Consider the following 19,802-nt stretch of genomic DNA (forward strand, 5'->3'; position numbering starts at 1 on the left):
ATGAAAGCCCAGCGGCTTTCTATGAGAGACTATGTAAGGCCCCAGAAAATCAAACTATGGTAAATGCAGCTTTTGTAGGTCAAGATCAGCCTGATAAAAGGAGAAAATTACAGAAGCTGGAAGGATTTTTTTCAGGGGGAAAAAATGCTACTGAGCTGCTAGAGATAGAAAAAAAAAAAAAAGGTTTTCATCAACCTAGACAGGGTGGCAAGAAAGGAGGAAGAAAAGAGAATACAAAGAAGGGCCAATATAATAGCAGCAGCTTTTATTTTTTTTTTAAATAAATCTTTATTCAGATTATTACAATTATTTCTCCTTTTTCCCCCCATAGCTCCCCTCCACCCATTTCCCACCCCACCTTCTGCCCTTACCTCCCCCCCACTGTCCTCATCCATAGGTGTATGATTTTTGTCCATTCTCTTCATGAACCCCCCACACCCCTTTCCCCCTGAGAATTATCAGTCCACTCCCTTTCTATGCCCCTGATTCTATTATATTCACCAGATTATTCTGTTCCTCAGGTTTTTAATTCACTTGATTTTTAGGTTCACTTGTTGATAGATATGTATTTGTTGTTCATAATTTTTCTCTTTACTTTTTTCTTCTTCCTCTTCTTTAAGAATACCTTTCAGCATTTCATATAATACTGGTTTGGTGGTGATGAACTCCTTCAGCTTTTTCTTATCTGTGAAGCTCTTTATCTGCCCTTCAATTCTGAATGATAGCTTTGCTGGGTAGAGTAATCTTGGTTGTAGGTTCTTGCTATTCATCACATTGAAAATTTCTTGCCACTCCCGTCTGGCCTGCATAGTTTCTGTTGAGAAGTCAGCTGACAGTCGTATGGGTGCTCCCTTGTAGGTAATTAACTGTTTTTCTCTTGCTGCTTTTAATATTCTCTCTTTGTCTTTTGCTCTTGGCATTTTAATTATGATGTGTCTTGGTGTGGTCCTCTTTGGATTCCTTTTGTTTGGGGTTCTGTGGGCTTCCTGGAGTTGTAAGTCTATTTCTTTCACCAGGTGGGGGAAGTTTTCGGTCATTATTTCTTCAAATAGGTTTTCAGTATCTTGCTCTCTCTCTTCTTCTGGCACCCCCATAATTCTGATGTTGGTACACTTGAAGTTGTCCCAGAGTCTTCTTACATTATCTTCAACTTTTTGGATTTTTTTTTTTTTTTTGCTTTTTGCTTTTTCGGTTGAGTGTTTTTTGCTTCTTTGTATTTCAATTCTTTGACTTGATTCTTGTGTTCCTCTATTCTGTTTCTGGGTCTCTGTATAATATTTTTTATTTCAGTCAGTGTATGTTTAATTTCTAGTTGGTCCTTTTTCATATCTTCGAGGGTCTCGTTATATTTATCGGCCTTTTCTAGGATATTCTTAAAAAGTCTTATAACCGTGGTTTTGAATTCTATATCCAGTCATTTGTTTTCCTCCATTTCTTTCGTTTGTGATCTGATTCTTTGACCCTGCATTTTCACTGATTCCCTGAGTTGGTAAGGTAGATATTTGTGCTAGGTTTCCAATATGGCCCAGTGGGTCTGCTTCCCCAGTTAACCTGAGGTGGACACTCTTGGTGCACCCCTTTGTGGACTGTGTGTACAGCCTTGTTGTAATTAAGTCTTTATTGTTGTTGGTATCACTGGGAAGAATTGACCTCCGGGCCAGTTGGCTGTAAGGATCAGCTGTGTCTATGCTGGGAGAAGTTCGGTGCTGGAGACAGCCTTATAGGATTAGACTTGCCAAATTGCAATAGCCTCTGTGCTCAGCTTGGATGGGGTGGAGTCTCAGTCTTGGCTTCCTGTCAGCCTTGCCCTTGCGCGCATGTGCGCTTTCAGTCCTCCGCCTTCCCCAGCTCGAGTCTCCGCCTGAGAGTCCAGACTCCCCCCACAAGAGCGTGGGTCCCCAGGGGTTCGCCTGGAAGTGGGGTTCACTGCAGTCAGAACTGGGGCTCAGTGCAGTCAGAATCCTCTGACTCCCTTCCACTAGGGAAAGCCTGTGGGAACTTCCACAGCCTTTGTGCGCACTGGCCCGCGTGCACCTTCAGACTTCTGCCTTTCCCAGCTCGAGTCTCCACCCGAGAGTCCAGACTCCCCCCGTAAGAGCGTGGGTCCCCAGGGGTTTGCCTGGAACTGGGGTTCAGTGCAGTCAGAACTGGGGTTCAGTGCGGTTGGAGGCTTCCTTCCCCCTTCCGCCAGAGAAAGTCAGCCAGGCTCTCAGCCGCCCTTCCTCTCTGCGCACACAAAGCCCCTTTGCCGTACCTCCAATTCTCTGTGAGCTTTTCTCTTTCCTTCTAGTTGTAGAATTTTCACTCAGCCAGCTTTCCTGTGGTTCTGGATGGTGTCCGTTCTGTCTTTTAGTTTTAGTTTTGAAATTGTTGTGCGAGGCAGCAGTTTAGGTGTTTACCTATGCCGCCATCTTGGTTTCTCTCTCAATAGCAGCAGCTTTTAGAGGTTCGGGCTCGCAGACAGATCAGAAAGGGAAGCAAGAATACAGATCAGGGGGGGGAGGAAGAGCGAGCCTGTGATGAGACCAGTGTGCCTATTGTAAGGAAACAGGACACTGGAAGAATGAATGTCCCAAACGGCAAAGTAAGAAAACAGGGCCCCCTTTTCTGCCTAGTCGCTATCAACCAGAGCCACTTGAAGCAGATCTCATTGGGCTAGCAATGGCTGATTCTGACTAGGACAGACCGGGCTCACTTCAGCTAGGCCCCCACGAGCCCATGGTCAGAATGAAAATTGGGGGCCAGACTGTGGACTTTATGGTTCATACGGGAGCTGACCACTCAGTAGTCACACAGAAAGTAGCACTTCTCTCAGGAAATGAGGTCACCATTATTGGAGCTACTGGGGACCAGACCCATAGACTATTCTGCCACCCTTGTCGATGCCAACTTGGCAGCCACCAAGTAATTCATGAATTCCTGTACTTGCCAGACTGTCCAGTACCTCTGATGGGTAGAGACCTTTTAGATAAAATGGAGGCAGAAATCACTTTTGCTCCAGATGGCTCAGCACAGCTGCGCCTAGGTGATGAGACCTCCCCAATGATCATGTCCTTAGCAGTGCCGAGGGAGGAAGAATGGAGACTTTATTCCCCCCCAGGCAAAGGCCTCACCATTAGAACCTGAATTAGAGGAAGAATTTCTGCTAATTTGGGCAGAAGGGAATCCTCCAGGCCTGGCTAAGGACCACGCCCCAGTACTAATTGATTTAAAGCCTGGGACACAGCCTGTTAAAATCTACCAATATCCGATTCCAAGGGAGGCACACCTAGGAATCCAGGTCCATTTAGACCAGCCGTGGGCAAACTACGGCCCGTGGGCCGGATCCGGCCCGTTCGGCTGTTCTATCCGGCCCGCGGAGCCGAAAGAGCAGAGGGTTCTCTTGCTCTCCCCTCCGCTCCTGTACTTTGAATTTATATTAGTTCACACAAACACTCCATCCATGCTTTTGTTCCGGCCCTCCGGTCCAGTTTAAGAACCCATTGTGGCCCTCGAGTCAAAAAGTTTGCCCACCCCTGATTTAGACCGATGCCAGTCACCATGGCACACTGCTCTCTTGCCTGTCAAAAAGCCTGGGACTAATGACTACCACCTGGTGCAGGACCTGTGGGCTGTTAATGAGGCTGTTATAACCTTGCATTCAGTGCTACCGAACCCCTCCACAGTTCTAGGACTCATTCCATCAGGGGCAGAATGGTTTACCTGTCTAGATCTGAAAGATGCCTTTTTCTGCCTTCAGCTGGCACCCTCCAGTCAGCCCCTGTTTGCTTTTGAATGGGAAAACCCAACTACAGGGGCCAAGGAGCAGTTCACCTGGACCAGACTGCCACAAGGGTTCAAGAACTCCCCTACTTTTTTTAGTGGAGCACTAGTATCTGATCTAAGTTCCCAGGACAGGACTTGGGATATATTCTACTCCAATATGTAGATGACCTCCTACTGGCTAGCTCCACACGAGCTCAGTGCTGGGAAGGAACGTGAGCCCTTCTGAACCTGTTAACTAAAACAAGTTACAGTGTGTCCAAGAAAAAGGCACAGCTTTGTCAGAAAGAAGTCAAATATCTAGGCTTCTGAATTACCCAGGGGAAATGAAGGCTAGGGACTGAAAGAAAGCAGGCAGTATGTGCCATCCCAGTCCCTAGCACCTGGTGGCAGATTCAGGAATTCCTGGGATCAACAGGGTTCTGTTGGATTTGGATCCCAGGGTTTCAAACTTAGCCAAGCCTTCCTATGAAGCTTTGAAAGGGGAACAGAAGGCACCCATTGACTGGGGTTCTGAGTAGGAAAATGCCTTTATCACTATTAAGGCAAAGCTTACCAAGGCCCCAGCACTAGGGCTACCAGATATGACAAGGGAATTTAACCTCTTAGTTAACGAGAACAGCAGGGTAGCCCTAGGAGTTCTAACCCAGAAGTTTGGACCCTGGCAAAGACCAGTAGCCTATCTCTCCAAGCAGATTGACCCAGTTGCCTCCAGGTGGCTCCCATGTCTCAGGGCCCTTGCAGCCATGGCATTATTAGTCAAAGAAGCTGATAAGCTTACCCTGGGGCAAAACTTAAATGTGAAAGTACCTCATGCTCTTGTTACCCTAATGGAAGCTAGGGGGCAGCACTGGCTGACTCATGCTCAGATGACCCAGTATCAGGGGCTCCTATATGAAAATCCACAGGTACGACTAGAAGCAGTGAGAACTCTTAATCCTGCCACTTTTTTAACCATTGCTGAGGGAACCCCAGAGCATCATTGCCCAGAAGTCCTAGAGGAGGTTTACTCTAGCCGACCAGATCTAACAGGCCCCTTCAAAATCCAGACTTAGTATTTTCATGGACAGCAGTAGCTTCTTAGATAAAGGAAAAAGATGAGCAGGATATGCAGTGGTATCAAACTTTGAGACAAATGAGGCACAGGTCCTGCCTGAAGGATGGTCAGTGCAAAGGGCAGAACTTTGGGCCCTAGCCAGAGCCCTAGAACTCGGTAAGGATAAGCATGCTAACATCTACACTGATTTGCACTATGCCTTCACCACCCTGCATATCCATGGGGCTATATACAAGGAAAGGGGGCTCCTGATGGCCAGAGGAAAAAGAATCAAAAATCAGGATGAGATCTTAAAGTTACTAGAAGCAGTCTGGAAGCCCAAGGAAATAGCCATCAACCATTGCAAAGGTCACCAGAAAGGGAAAGACTTAGTGTCAGAAGGAAACCAACATGCTGACACCACAGCCAAGCTGGCTGCTAAAGAACAAGTGGCACCGTCATGGATCGTGTTGGCCCCCGAATTACCTGAACCTCCGAAATACACTCTCCAGGAAGAGGAATGGGTCCAACAAGAAGGGGGTAAGAGGACGAAGGAAGGTTGGTGGATATTCCCAGATCATAGGGTCCATGTCCCAGAACAGTTATCCCAAAAGGTAGTCCTCCAGCAGCATAAACTTACTCATTTAGGAAAGACTGCCCTAGAAGCTTTGTTAGGGGAAAAACCAAGATGGCGGCATAGATAAACACCTAAAATGCTGCCTTGCACAACAATTTCAAAACTACAACTAAAAGACAAAATGGACACCATCCAGAACCACAGGAAAGCTGGCTGAGTGGAAATTCTACAACTAGAAAGAAAAAGAAAAGCACATTGAGACTCAGAGGAGCTGCAAAAGGCTAAGGTGCAGAGACGCACGTGCGCAGAGGACGGGCAGCTGAGTGCATGGCTGGCTTTCTAAAGCGGGAGGGAGACGGAAGCTCCCGACTGCGCTAAAATCCAGTTCCGGGCGAGACTCTGGGAACCCAGGCTCATTCGGGGGGAGGGGGAGAATCTGGACTGTCAGGAAAAGAGAAATGCACACTGAGACCCAGGGGAGCTGCAAAAGGCAGAGGTCCAGAGGCGCGCACGCGCAGAGAGGACTGACCGCTGAGTGCGCGGCTGGCTTTCTCAATAGGAAGGGAGACGAAAGCTCCCAACTGCACAGAACTCCAGTTCCGGGTGAGACTCTGGGAACCCAGACTCATTCAAGGAGAAACTGGACTGTCTGGCAGTGGGAGAAACTCAAGGGCAGCTTTCTCTCAGAGGTGCTTACAGCGATTACCGAGGGACACTGAGAACCAGGGGCCTCATAGGGCAGAGCTGACGGGAAGCCAAGGCTGTCTGCTCTGCCCTGAGACTCTGCCCCATCCAAGCTAAGCACAGAGGCTTTTGCAATTTTGCAAGTCTTGTCTCATAAGGTTGTCTCCAGCACCGAAAATCTCCCAGTGTAGACATGGCTGATCCTCACAGCCAATTGGCCTGGAGGTCAATTCCCCCCAGTGATACCAACAACAATCAAGACTTAACTACAACAAGGCTGTGCACACAGCCCACAAAGGGGTGCACCAAGAGTGTCCGAGGCAGAGCCACTGGGCCCTATAGGACACCTAGCACACAAAGCCACTCTACCAACTCAGAGAAGCAGCCAAAATGCGGAGACAAAGAAACAGATCACAAATGAAGGAAATGGAGGAAAGCAAACGAATGGATATAGAGTTCAAAACCACGGTTATAAGGTTTTTCAAGAATTTCCTAGAAAAAGGCCAATAAATTTAGCAAGACCCCCGAGGATATGAAAAAGGACCAACTAGAAATTAAACATACACTGACTGGAATAAAAAATATTATACAGAGACGTAACAGCAGACTAGAGGCCCGCAAGAATCAAGTCAAAGATATGAAATACAAAGAAGCAAAAAACACTCAACCGGAAAAGCAAAAAGGAAAAAGAATCCAAAAATTTGAAGATAGAAGGAGCCTCTGGGACAACCTCAAGTGTACCAACATCAGAATTATGGGGGTGCCAGAAGAAGAGAGAGAGCAAGATACTGAAAACCTATTTGAAGAAATAATGACAGAAAACTTCCCCCACCTGGTGAAAGAAATAGACTTACAAGTCCAGAAAGTGCACAGAACCCCAAACAAAAGGAATCCAAAGAGGACCACACCAAGACACATCATAATTAAAATACCAAGAACAAAAGACAAAGAGAGAATATTAAAAGCAGCAAGAGAAAAACAGTTAATTACCTACAAGGGAGCCCCATACGATTGTCAGCTGATTTCTCAACAGAAACTAGGCAGGCCAGATGGGAATGGCAAGAAATATTCAAAGTGATGAATAACAAGAACCTACAGCCAAGATTACTCTACCTAGCAAATCTATCATTCAGAATTGAAGGTCAGATAAAGAGCTTCACAGATAAGAAAAAGCTAAAGGAGTTCATCACCGCCAAACCAGTATTATATGAAATGCTGAAAGGTATTCTTTAAGAAGAGGAAGAAGAAAAAGGTTAAGATAAAAATTATGAACAACAAATACATATCTATCAACAAGTGAATCTAAAAATCAAGTGAATAAAAAATCTGATGAACAGAATAAACTGGTGAATATAATAGAATCAGGGGCATAGTATGGGAGTGGACTGACAATTCTCGGGGGGAAAGAGATGTGGTGCGTGCGGGAAGAGACTGGACAAAAATTGTACACCTATGGATGAGGACAGTGGCGGGGGGGATAAGGGCAGAGGGTGGGGTGGGAACTGGGTGGAGGGAAGCTATGGGGGGAAATAGAGGAACAATTGTAATAATCTGAACAATAAAGATTTATTAAGTTTAAAAAAATAAAAAGACAGTGCTATCAATCTCAAAAAAAAGAAGCTTTGTTAGGGAGGTACCACCTAATTGCCCATCTTATCTTCTTGTAAGCCTCAGTCTCTCAGTGTTGTCTCCTCTGTGCACCAAACAACGCCAAACAGGGTCCTATAGGACCAATAGGAGTTCAGCACTGTGGGCAAGCTCCCTTCAAAGACTTAGAAGTAGATTTTACAGAAATAGGGCCTAGCAGAGGAAATAAATACATGCTAGTTTTTGTTTGCACCTTTTCAGGCTGGGTAGAGGCATATCCCACTCGCATGGAAAAGGCGAGAGAAGTCACTAAGGCATTGCTGAAGGATATAATTCCATGCAATGGAATGCCTCTGACCATGGGGTCCGATAATGGCCCAGCCTTTGTAGCAGAAATAGTACAACAGGTAGCTAATGCTTTAGGAATTAAATGAAACCTACATACAACTTACAGGCCTCAGAGTTCAGGGAAAGTAGATCCATGAACCGGACTCTCAAGCAAGCTATGGCTAAGCTATGCCAAGAGACAACCTTACCCTGGACAGATATCTTGCCTCTTGTATTCCTGCAGGTACACTGTGCCCCAAGGGCCAGGGTAGGTTTCTCTCCCTTTGAAATTCTATATGACAGATCCCCTCCCTTAATTCAGCCAAAGGGAGATTTGGGGGAAATAGGTAACTTGGAAATCCAGAAGCAACTACAAGGACTTGGAAAAACTCTTTGAGGTCCACAGATGGGTTACTGATCCGTTACCCATATCTCTAGGAACAGCAGTACATCCTTATAAACCTGGAGACCAGGTTTGGGTAAAATATTGGAAAAAGGAACTCCTCAAGCCTACCTGGAAGGGACCCTATCCAGTCATATTAACCACACCCACAGCTCTCAAGGTTGCAGGATCGAGCACCTGGATCCACCACTCGCATTTGAAGGCAACTCATCAGCCAAGCAACGATCAGGTCTTGAGAATCCCCTCCAGCTGCACCTCAGCAAGGAAACAAAGGCCTAATCATGAATTGCTGGACCACTCTTTGTCATGCCATCCTTGGCTACATCTGCCTTGCAGGAATAGTTATAATACTACTCTTCATTCTAGTGGTTCACTGCTGTGGACCCCCACTGAACAGGAACAGGGGGAATAACATACTTTCCTTAATTATAGCCTGTATGTTCCCACTCTCCCTGGATACATATCCATCCTGCCCCTGCTCAACCAGGACCCAGGATGACACTATTGTAAGTCTTTCCTCTTATCAGGGGAGCTACTGCTACACTGGAATAAAGCTCTGTATATGGAAAAGACAGGTCTACTGGACAGGTAAGTTCTGCAACCATTGTCAGGGATCCTCAAGCAGTGCATATGTCTGTTGGGTCCGTAGCAGGGACCAAAGTTTTGTTGACTGAGCCTGAACCAAGGAAGCCATCAGACTAGAAACAATCAAGCAACAACAGGAAGCATCCAAGGTACCAGTACCCAGACTAAGAACTCAGCCACAGAGGCAATATGACTTGGATCCCCGATTCTATCAGCTCCTCAATTCAACCCAACACCTCCTCAATATTACCAACCCTAATTTGGCTTGGAATTGCTGGTTACGTCTTCCCCCAGGACCACTCCTATTAATGGCTACCCTGATAAACACAGCTAAACCAGGGAACTTAGCGGAAGAAATAATAGGATCTATCATGGCCAATGTGCAGCTAACTAATGTTGCTCCTATTTGTTTCAGCAGTATCCAGGGCCAACATCCAACAGGTTGCCTCCCAGATGATCTATGCAACTCCACTCTCAAGGCTGAAGACACCACCAATCCCTGGTGCTCCCCTGCAGGAACATTCTACATTGTGTGGGACCACTGCTTATCCCTGACTGCCTGCAAACTGGACAAGAGTGTGCACTCCTGCCTATATAACCCCAGATATATCTATTATACGCAACAACCAATCCCTTGAAACCCCCCTTAAAGCAGTAACTAGATATAAAAGGGCTCTGCAAGTAATTCTCCTTCTAATAGCACTCAGAATTGTGGGTGGCATAGGAGCTGGGGTAGAGGGAATAGCTCACTCTGTCTCCTCTTATCAAGTCTTGACCCAAGAATTTTCAGAAGACATAGAGAGAGTAGCTGAGACCCTAACTGCCTTACAGTATCAAGTTGATTCCTTAGCCACAGTAGTACTATAGAATAGAAGAGGATTAGACTTACTAACAGCAGAGAAAGGTGGAATCTGCCTCTTCTTAGGAGAAGAGTGCTGCTTTTACGCCAACCAGTGAAGCATTGTTAGGAATAAGGCAAAAGATCTAATTGAACAAGCAACAAAAAGAAGACAGGAGCTATCTGAGTCCTGGGCTAATTGGGGGGGGGGGGGGGTGTCTGGAAATGGCTTCTCCTATTGACAGGACCACTGTTAATGCTACTCATAGCTGTAACCTTAGGACCATGTCTTCTAAATTTCTTTTTTTTTTAAATTATTTAAACCTAGTTGCTTTATTTTGCACTTTTAAAATTCACAAAAAGCTTCACAATATCTGCTTTCCCCTTTTGATCACCAAGGCTTTATAAGACAATGAAAATGTTATCACATCAGTTGGACATACATACTCAAAAACAATGGATAATTTACAAACAAATTTTTTTAATGAAGAACATTTTGAAAAATACACACGCTGGTACCCATCTGAATTTATCCTAAAATTAGACTTTAAAGCTTAAAGAAAAAAAACAAAACACACACACAGAGATTTAACACTGACAAACCTACCAGAATAAAGCTGGTGGCAAGCTTATTATAAACCACTTTAATGTTTAAATGTTATCTGTTGAACCTACATTTAAATGTATTGTGGGTAAAAGTCCTATAATTTAATGAATTTCAAAAAAGTGAACAACTCTTTTGCCTCCATGGTAGTTTCTCAAGTTTATTTATTAAATTGTGACATCTCGACTAAAGAAAATGGATCCTGGAACTACAACACTGAAGGAGAAGAAACACATGGGGACAGGGGAGAAACAAAATCAGTACTTTTATTCTTTTTAAGGTGGTTGTAACAAACAAAATCATTGCTCAAGAATACCAGAGATGATATGTGGGGTTGAGTTTTGGCTATGTACAACTTCTAAATGGCAGTAATTAAAATTCAAGGTCTTATATAGGAAACTTAAGAAAATAATTGTTGCCTTTGATTCAATTTTAAATTTGTGGAATGGCATAATACATTTTTTGAGGTACCTATTATAGGACCTGCTAAAATTATTTATACTGCTATTTCCACATTTAATAAAATGTTTATCTACTCTGGGTAGTTAAGATAGTATCAATAAAGGCCACTGAAAAATGATGCCAGAATTCAGGTGAGAAAAGTGGAAATGGAAAGAGGATGGGAGGATAATGATATTGGGTAGTAATAACAAACATAATTTTTAAGATTTCCTAACTAATGCCACAAAATTACTATTTTGGCTAAATGCCACTGGACAGCTGGAAGAGATCAGGAAATGAGTGGAATATCCTAATCGTCCCAGTTAGATTCCTAACTAACCTGTTACTTGGATGGCTAGCTCATAAAGGATGGTTTACACAGACTGCTTGGTGAAAGGTCATTGTGCGAGGCTTATTACCTACTCTGCTTTGTTTCTTCCAAAAACACTTTTGAAGGGCTAAGAACCCCTTAGAAAAGCAGCAAAACAAAGAAATTTTTAGAATACAAAGAGATTAACAAAGGCATAATTGGTAAATAGTTTAATCATGGATATGGTATCAGTCTTCTTTCTTGAGATAGGGAATATGGGCCAATGGGGGAAAAAAGTAGCTCTACTACTCACTCAAATTCTAAATTTTTCTCTTTCAACTAGAAATTTTAAAAGAAATTTCAGCTTTAAAATGGCCCTCATCTTTCATCTCAAATTACCTATATATGATGTTGTCTAAGACACACACAAGAATTTCAGGATTATTTTAATAGAAGACATTAATTTAGGTTCATTTACTTAGAAAACAGGATTTTATTGTGAGGTGTCTTTTAAGAGATTTAAGTGCTCTAGTTACTGCAATGAGAATTTATACTCAAAGCAAATATTCTCTAAGATACCAAGGTATTCAGTTTATTTGGATCCTATACTTAAACATATTAAAACTTACAAAGCCTAAGATAAGCAAGCAACAAGTCAATAAGATCACAACTTAGAATTCTAACATTTTCACATGGTATCAATGACTATGAAATGCAAAAATCTTACAAATGTTTAAGTTACACTAGTGTGACCAAACAAATGATCACATACTATGGAAGACTATATAGCACATGAGTAAGTACAGAAAGCTGTTCTCCAGGACTTGAAACATTACTTGACCCATCATTTTAGAGGGGGGAAAATATAAGTAATTAATTAGAAGGCTCTACACGTAGATAAAACAAATTCTAATTAAAATATCTTAAGACTATTTTAGATGTTTATTTGATATTGGAATTGTGGTCAACTATCATAAAGTATTTCTCTTCATAAAAAAAAAAATCCGTATATTAAGGATTTACACAATCCAGTGGGGGAGGGGGACTATCTAGTACCTTTTTTTTTTTTTTTTTTTTTTGGCCTGAGCAAGTAAATTTTAAAAAAGGCTCTCCAAAGTCTTGACTAGAGGTGTCATACTCTGCAATGAAATGCTTGAGTTCCTCCACACATCGCTCACCTATTTCATGTAAATTCTGTCTCAATGCAAACTGTATGGACTTTTCAAATGAAGGATCTTTTTCAATCAGCATTTTCACAACCATCCCAAAAGTTTCACAGTCTTGTCGGTAAACCTGTTCAATCTCTTTGGTTTTTGATGCTATTGCTTTGGAGCGGCTGTTTAGCTGACTGTCTTCAAATAATTCTATGCCATCTGCTGCATTTGACTCAGGTTCTTCTGACTGGTCAATGAACAATGGTGCTGTGGATCCTGCCTCATACTCAGAAATTTCAGGTAAGTTACTTTCATCTGCCTTCTCTAGCTTTTCAGCAGCCCACTTGCTTGCAGCCTCAGCAAGTTCCTTTTGAGTTAGCTTACTGGGTTTGTCTAACACCTTTGATGAAGGAACTGTTGAAGAACTTGAAGGTGAAGTGTCTCTTGATGTTTTCAAAGACTGAACAGGTCTCTCTTTATCTCTTTCTGGCTTTCCTTCATTCTGCCGTTTGTAGGAAGCAGCAGCACGCACGGGTTTTCTATGTTGAGATTGATGGAAAGAGTAAGTTTTGCTTCTTTCTGGAGAGTAGCTTCTACTACTGACACTGGAGCCAGATCTGCTGTGTGGAGAATCCTTTCTGCCAACAGGTGATTCTCTTAAAAACGGAGTTTCTCTTTTATGAGGAGACTGGTCTCTCACATAATGGGAAGTATGGAAACTTTTTCTTCTAAAGCCATCTCTCATGTCCCTGTATTCAGGCTGACGACTTCCAGAATGATCATCTCTTATCCACTTATAGTTAGATTCATCTCTTCTGTGAGGTGGACCACTTCTTCGATCATGAGAAAAACTACGGCCCTCGTCATAGTCTTGGTAATCAACATGACTGTAATATCTATTGTAGCTTCCTTCAACCGGTCTGCCTAGCAGTGGTGGTTTCTTTGTCACAATATTAACTACTCTATGGTAGCCATCACTAGGGTGATTTTGAGGAGGTGCTCGTTCTCTTGGAAGCCTTTCATAGTCATGTCATCCCTCAGACCACATTTCATCTCTTCTGTGAGCCACAACTCTGGGCCGCCGGGAGTCTCGGTAAATGTTATGTCTTCTAAATTTCTTAACTCACTTTATCTCATCTCACCTAGATGCCTTTAAACTTCAAATGGTCCTACAAACCAGAAGAATTCCCTAAAAACCCCTCTGAGAGGAAGAAACAGGATGCTTAACCCCTTAGTCATCATCCCTTATCAGCAGGAAGCAGCTAAGAGCGGTCGTTGTCCCTGTTTATTGTAACATCCCCTAGTCGTTGTACCACAAGGCTAAGAAAAGCTTATGGGACAAGAGGTGGGGGGTTGGGGGGAATGAGAAGGCTAAAGGCTAATTCTTTCTATAACATCTGTTTCCCTCTAAGGGAACTTTCCTCAGGTGGAACAGTATAACCCAGATAGGAAAATATAACCTACTGCCCATTTTCCTGCAGTCTGGGCTAGCAAGATTTATTGCCTTTTTGCTCACATGTTACAGAGGCCATAAATCGTAAAACAATACAGAACCCCCGGAGAAGGCTGTCAGTGCTGGCGCCAGACCAGGCCCTTAGGTATGGTCCCATGACCCCCATCCCCACATACGGGGCTTTTTGCAAAGCCCCCGAAAGGTTCAGAAGTATAATCCATATTTGGGGGATAAAGAAGCCAAAAATACATAAAGGAAAAGCTTCCACCAGACTGCTTTGCTCAGAATTTGAGAGGCAACCTCCTCTGAGTCCACTAGTGTAATAAAGCTGTGTAACTCTATTTCTCTAAGCATTGCTTGGTTTTTCTCCAGTCTTCTATAACAAGTCCTTTTCTAGTTTGTTAAAAGGATAGAGGTCTTTCCTATTTTTGTCCAGGAAGCAAAAATTCTGTAAGTATTCTGTAGTATTGTGTTTTGCAGGAAAGACAAAGTTGCATGTCATTTGCATTATAATCAAATCCGTAACCGTGTCATTTTCCTAGTAGTGACAGTCCTTTTGTTATAATGCATTTGAAAAAGAAATGTTACATTTCTGAGGGATCCATGGAAAGGACTCTGACATTTTCAAATCATCCCCTTTGAACTGGATGAAAATTATTAGAATTCTTAGAGTATCTGGATTTATAGAAGTATTGGCAGGGAAAATCAAGAGAAACAAAAATTGATTATGGGACTGAATGAACTAAAAATAATTATATAGTTTTTATAATTTTTGTAGAAAGTATTGCTGATTCTTGGTCTTTTTGTTTTTCAGACATAAGGAGACTTTGTTTTCTTAAAGAATTTGGGTAAATTGTGTATTTTTCTCCCTACTTTATCCCTAGAAAATTTGGCAATTCTTAATGAGTGAATCATGGCAATACCTTTCTTTGCATGAGTTCAATAAGACCAGTTTCCATTGGTGGTTTTATTAACCAAGTCTTTGACTGGAGTGTCATGTGTAAGAGAGTCATTTCTGGACTCTGGATGTCACCAGAAGACTTGAAGCCAATAAGAGCGCCTTGGAGAAAGCCTGGTGCCTTGCTTAGCCACATGGTGGCCCTGAAAATGGATGGCACTAGAGCATTGGGCCCATACCCGCAGTCGCTGGTGTGGTGTCTGTCAGAGAGGGATGGGAGTAGCGAGGGTGCTTCTGCATCCCTGCCCACACCCTCATGCACGCTACATCGAGACAAGTAGGAGGGCCATTGCAATGAGCCTTGAAGCCTAGCACATGGCCTCAGGGAAGCCACCTCAGGTGCAGATCTTGGTAAGGAATTCCCGCACGTCTGCAGGTATTTTAACAGGCAGGCCTGATGGCAGCTGGATGGCTTGGCTTCTCTGCCCTGAGGGGCTCATTGAGACTCAATCATGAAATGCCAGCAAAGCAGATTTTATAAGAGCCTGTGCAATCAATTGCTATTCTTACCGTTTTCATGCAAACAATCAGGCCAAATTGAAACTAGACTTAATGCAATAGATAAATTCATCTTAATTTGGCTCTTTAATAAAAATAAGGGTGATTTTAGGGAAAAAATTATATTCCAATAGGGAATTATTAAAACTGAAATGATTTTTCCCTTTCACCAGACCATTTGTTATAATTCTTGCTGTTCTAACTTTTGAAATTTTATAAGACAGTTTGTCTCCACCAGATTACAAACACTACTCCTACTCAGGGAATACCACCTCTAGTTACCTCCTTCTGTGCCCATGTCTCATCATCCTTCTGACAGAAAGCAAGGATCTGTTGGCCCTGAAAGAAAACCTTCGTCCCTCCTCAGCATGAAGTAGTCTCAAAAGTGACACTACACCTTTTCCACGAAGGAATTCGGAGCCAAGATCCTTGAGGTGATGTGGCAGGCAGTCAGACAGGCGTAAGCAGAACAAGGATGATGGGCCAACAGGAGGAGAAATGGACGGGACCCTGAGACATGCTTCTCACACTCCAACTGCTATGAAGATGGCAATGGAGGAAACTGTGTAGACTCTCTCTTCCTCTCCCTTCCACTAAGAAAGCCAACATGTTTTAGAACAGCTAATGAAGATATGATCAATTAATGTAAAAAGAAGAGGAGGAAATTTGTAGGACATAGGCCTCTGTGATTCATATCCAGCAAAATCAACTTTTGCCCTGACTGGTTTGGCTCAGTGGATAGAGCGTCAGCCTGCAGACTGAAGGGTCCCAGGTTTGATTCCAGTCAGGGGCATGTACCTTGGTTGCGGGCACATCCCCAGTAAGGGGTGTGCAGGAGGCAGCTGATCGATGTTTCTCTCTCATCGATGTTTCTAACTCTCTATCCCTCTCCCATCCTCTCTGTAAAAAATCAATAAAATACATATATATTTTTAAATCAACTTTTAATGGAAATGGTTACTGAATTTCCCCAGGGAAAACAGTGTAGGGAGGAGGGAAGAGGATATAAGAACAAAGAACTGTATACATGAGCCAGCATCATGGTGTTAACCCCAGAGGTGCCCAGGACGAAAACACCTCACGCCCTCCTCAACTAGACAGGGAGGGGAAACAACTAGAAAAGGCCTCAGCCCATTTTTTAAAATGGCCCAATGGGAGACACTAAGACCTAGGTGACATATGAGGAAAACTGTTAACCCCATAGTACTCAGCCAATGAGGAACCAGAGGGACTCTTGCACCTTAGGGATAAATAGCATGTAATTGCTGCTCCATGTGTGCCTGTTTTCACCATACTTCTGTCTCCAAGTCCGTTATTTGAATTCAGACAAGTGAGCATTTCTCACAGCCACAATAAATCTTGCCACTGTGCTTAAACTTCTCCCATGTAGGTGCCTTTTGAAATTCCTTTCTTGCACAATGCAAGAATCCATTTTCACTGGCAACATTTATACTGCTCAGTCTTTAAGCTAGGCCACAGTAACATCCAGGCACTCTCTATTAAATTCCTCATTGTTCGCAACACACTATGAGATTTTTATTTTCTCTGGAGTTCTCCATTCCACCATTATGTTTCTCTTACTTGCATTCACCTCCACACTTTCACATATCTGATCCAAAAGTGGTAGAGCATAGTGCTCATCCTGAAGTCATATTATCTAGATTAGTATTAGCTGTATGACTTTTCTGCACTTTAGTGCAGAGGGATGTATAAGGACTAAATGAGTGAAAATATCTAAAAGTGCTGTTGTAACACGCTTTACTCCAGCCCGATTGCTTCCTTTATTGACACAATGAGTTACATTGCTTATTTATGATATCTTCCTGGGAATTGCATTTGCAGTCCATCTTAAGCACTTGCTAATGTTCCTTGCTGAATTAGTTGCCCTAGAACCCATCTCTGTTTCTGTAAACACACTGATTAAATCAATAGATTTTTATTGAGTGCCTACTATATGTACAGTTCCTGCCTTCATGGAATTTAAGATAGCTGCTGAGAAATTGTGCCCTTTCCCAAGTAATGTAGGACTCCACTATAAAATGAAACATTTTCTTTCTTTACAGTCTCCTTAGAGGACTGAGCCCAGTGAAAACACTCTAAGACAGAGATGAAATAGAAAGGATTTGGAATCAGACAAATGTATGTTCAAAGTGGGCTTCTACCATCTCCTAGCTCTGTAACCTTGGTAAATGACTGAAGCCCTTGACTTCAATTTGGAAGCAAAACAGAGAAGCTAAATTATCCCAGTTTGAATCCCAGATTTACCATGTGTTAGCTGTGACCTAATAGCAGAGTAGCTAATGAGCAAGTTCTGGAGTTAACCTATTGGGTTTGAATACAGAACTCTACCACTAGTTGCATGAACTCAAGCAAATTACATAATTTATCTGGACATCAGTTTCATCATCGGTAATATTACTTGCCCAATAGAATTTGAGGGAGTATTAAATGAATTCATATATATAAGTACCTGGAACACTACTTATATACATATGGTACTGTGGATGAAAAGGGGCCACATACTAACCTGACAAGTTCATGGAAGGCCTGCATGGCAGCCTTGCAAACTCAGAGACCTAAAGTAACCACAAAGGATGGTATCAAATTAAAACATTTTTTAACTAAAAGCAGTTTATGGTGGGTAGTCATATCTTAGGCCGGTATCTTCCTTGACAAAGGTCAATCTTTACCTGAACTGAGCCTGTCTGTTGTCTTTTGCATCTATGATAATATTCCTTTGGAATGTCAGGGTAACCCCACTCTTTCCAGGCCCCACAGAGCACAACCAGGGCAGAGACCATAAACCTTTTCATTGTTTTATCATGTTAATTGTGACTGTTAACTATTCTATACCCACCTATGTAAAAGAAGTGTCTATCATTTTACTTTTGGTCCAATCCCAGAGGTCCCTCCTCCTGCTTGGTTTCTCCCACTTCCCTAATCTATCACCAATGGATTTCATGTAACCCACTTATGTCTCTTCTTTTTATTGTAATGTATAAAATACGATGCAAAACTGCCATTGTCCTCAATCTATTAAGATTCTGCTTCCTGGCATTTGTCGACAGTTTGGCTCAAATAAACGAAAAAATTGTTCATAGGTTTGAATATGTCTTACATTAATGGTATAATATTATGCACACAATAAATGTAAACAGTAATAATTACTATTATCATTGTTATAACAACAAGTATTGCTTTAGGTTGCTGGAAGGATAAAACAAGATAAGTTGAATGAACCTAGCATAGTTCCTGACGCATAGTACTGAAGGTAACCAAAGTTTTGCCACTCTAAAGCAGCTTTCTGGAATATTAACTTTAAGCTGTTTATTAGGAAACAAGACTCAGAGAAAGCCTTTGACCTCCCATCCTCTTTTCTGCCTGACAGACTCAACAGAGAAACCTGTTTTAGTAAGGAGATCTTAGGATGCTTGCCTTTCCTAACGTGAATTAAGTGTGGTAAACAGGAAGGCTTTGGGAATGTGCCAGTTAGCTAGATAGCGTGTGCCCCATTTTCTCCAAGTAGTCTAGCAAGGATTTCCCTGCCACGTATGTTTCACTCTTTCTCAACTCCCTGTGAACTGGCCATTCTCACTTCTGAAATCTAATAGCCCGACCCCCACCCCATGTTTCTCTTTGTCCAAAATATATACCCAGTGTTACCTCACTGTTTTTGGAATTTTCATGCTTATGTAAGTTCCCCATACATATGTATTAAAACCTTGTTTCCTCCTGTTAATCTGTCTTTGTTAATTTGATTATTAGCCCAGCCTACAAGAATTTAGAATGTGGGAGAAAAAGTAGCCCCCACAGTACACTGATGATAAATGTTTTACTACAACTCCTTCTAAACATGCAAATCGCCATTCTTAACCCTTTTATGGGTAACAGATCTGATAATCTAATGAAAGCTTTAGGCCCTATATTTGGAAAAATGCAACTAGGTATATATGAAAAATATTTGCTTACAAGTTTAGGGGTTTAGAGATCTTTTTCATAGAGTTTAAGACCAGCTAAGAACCCCAGATGTTGAATGTCAAATATGCAATTGGATTTCAGACAGAATTAATTTTATATCCAGACAGAATTCAATTCTCAAGTATTGGTTCACCCAATTTATGCATGGCATTGATGTAAATGTACAATAAGATGATATTCCTGCTCTCAAGAAACGTATATTTTTATAAGAGAGGTAATATATCATATCATCAGAATAAACATGTTTTATCTTGGTTTATAAAAACAGGACATTTCAGCAAAGTTTCATTCAAACTTAGACCTTTAGTAAGGATGGAATTTTGACAATCAGACAGAGGCTTGGAAGAGCATTTGAGGAGAAGAAATTAGCCTGATTGAATGAAAGATTTAAAATCAGAGTGTGGTTTAGAAAAGATAAGCCATTAAATTTGCTGGGCAAATGCAATCTTTTCAAAGGCATAAGAAAATGGTAGAAATGTTGTCACATAAGTAGACTGCTTTACCCTAAAATATTCAAGAATACAAATCTATATTAGGTTGTAAGTAACCAACTTTTATTCTAGCTTGTGAAGCAAAAAAAAAAAAAAAAAAAAAAGGTTTTATTCTT

The 19,802-nt window shown here is 42.2% G+C and overlaps 2 protein-coding genes across 3 annotated transcripts in view; both read right to left on the minus strand.

Moving 5' to 3' along the window:
* Positions 1 to 19,802, minus strand: part of GXYLT2 (glucoside xylosyltransferase 2) — a 155,828-nt gene that overhangs the window by 47,135 nt on the left and 88,891 nt on the right. The window lies entirely within an intron of this gene.
* On the minus strand, positions 10,117 to 14,166 carry LOC308249887 (periphilin-1-like). The gene has a single exon (XM_080671935.1). The coding sequence runs from the start codon at positions 13,051 to 13,053 to the stop codon at positions 12,166 to 12,168; it is 888 nt and encodes a 295-aa protein (XP_080528061.1). The 5' UTR covers positions 13,054 to 14,166; the 3' UTR covers positions 10,117 to 12,165.

The sequence above is a fragment of the Plecotus auritus genome (assembly GCF_963455305.1).
Source record: "Plecotus auritus genome assembly, chromosome: 6".
NCBI lineage: Eukaryota > Metazoa > Chordata > Mammalia > Chiroptera > Vespertilionidae > Plecotus > Plecotus auritus.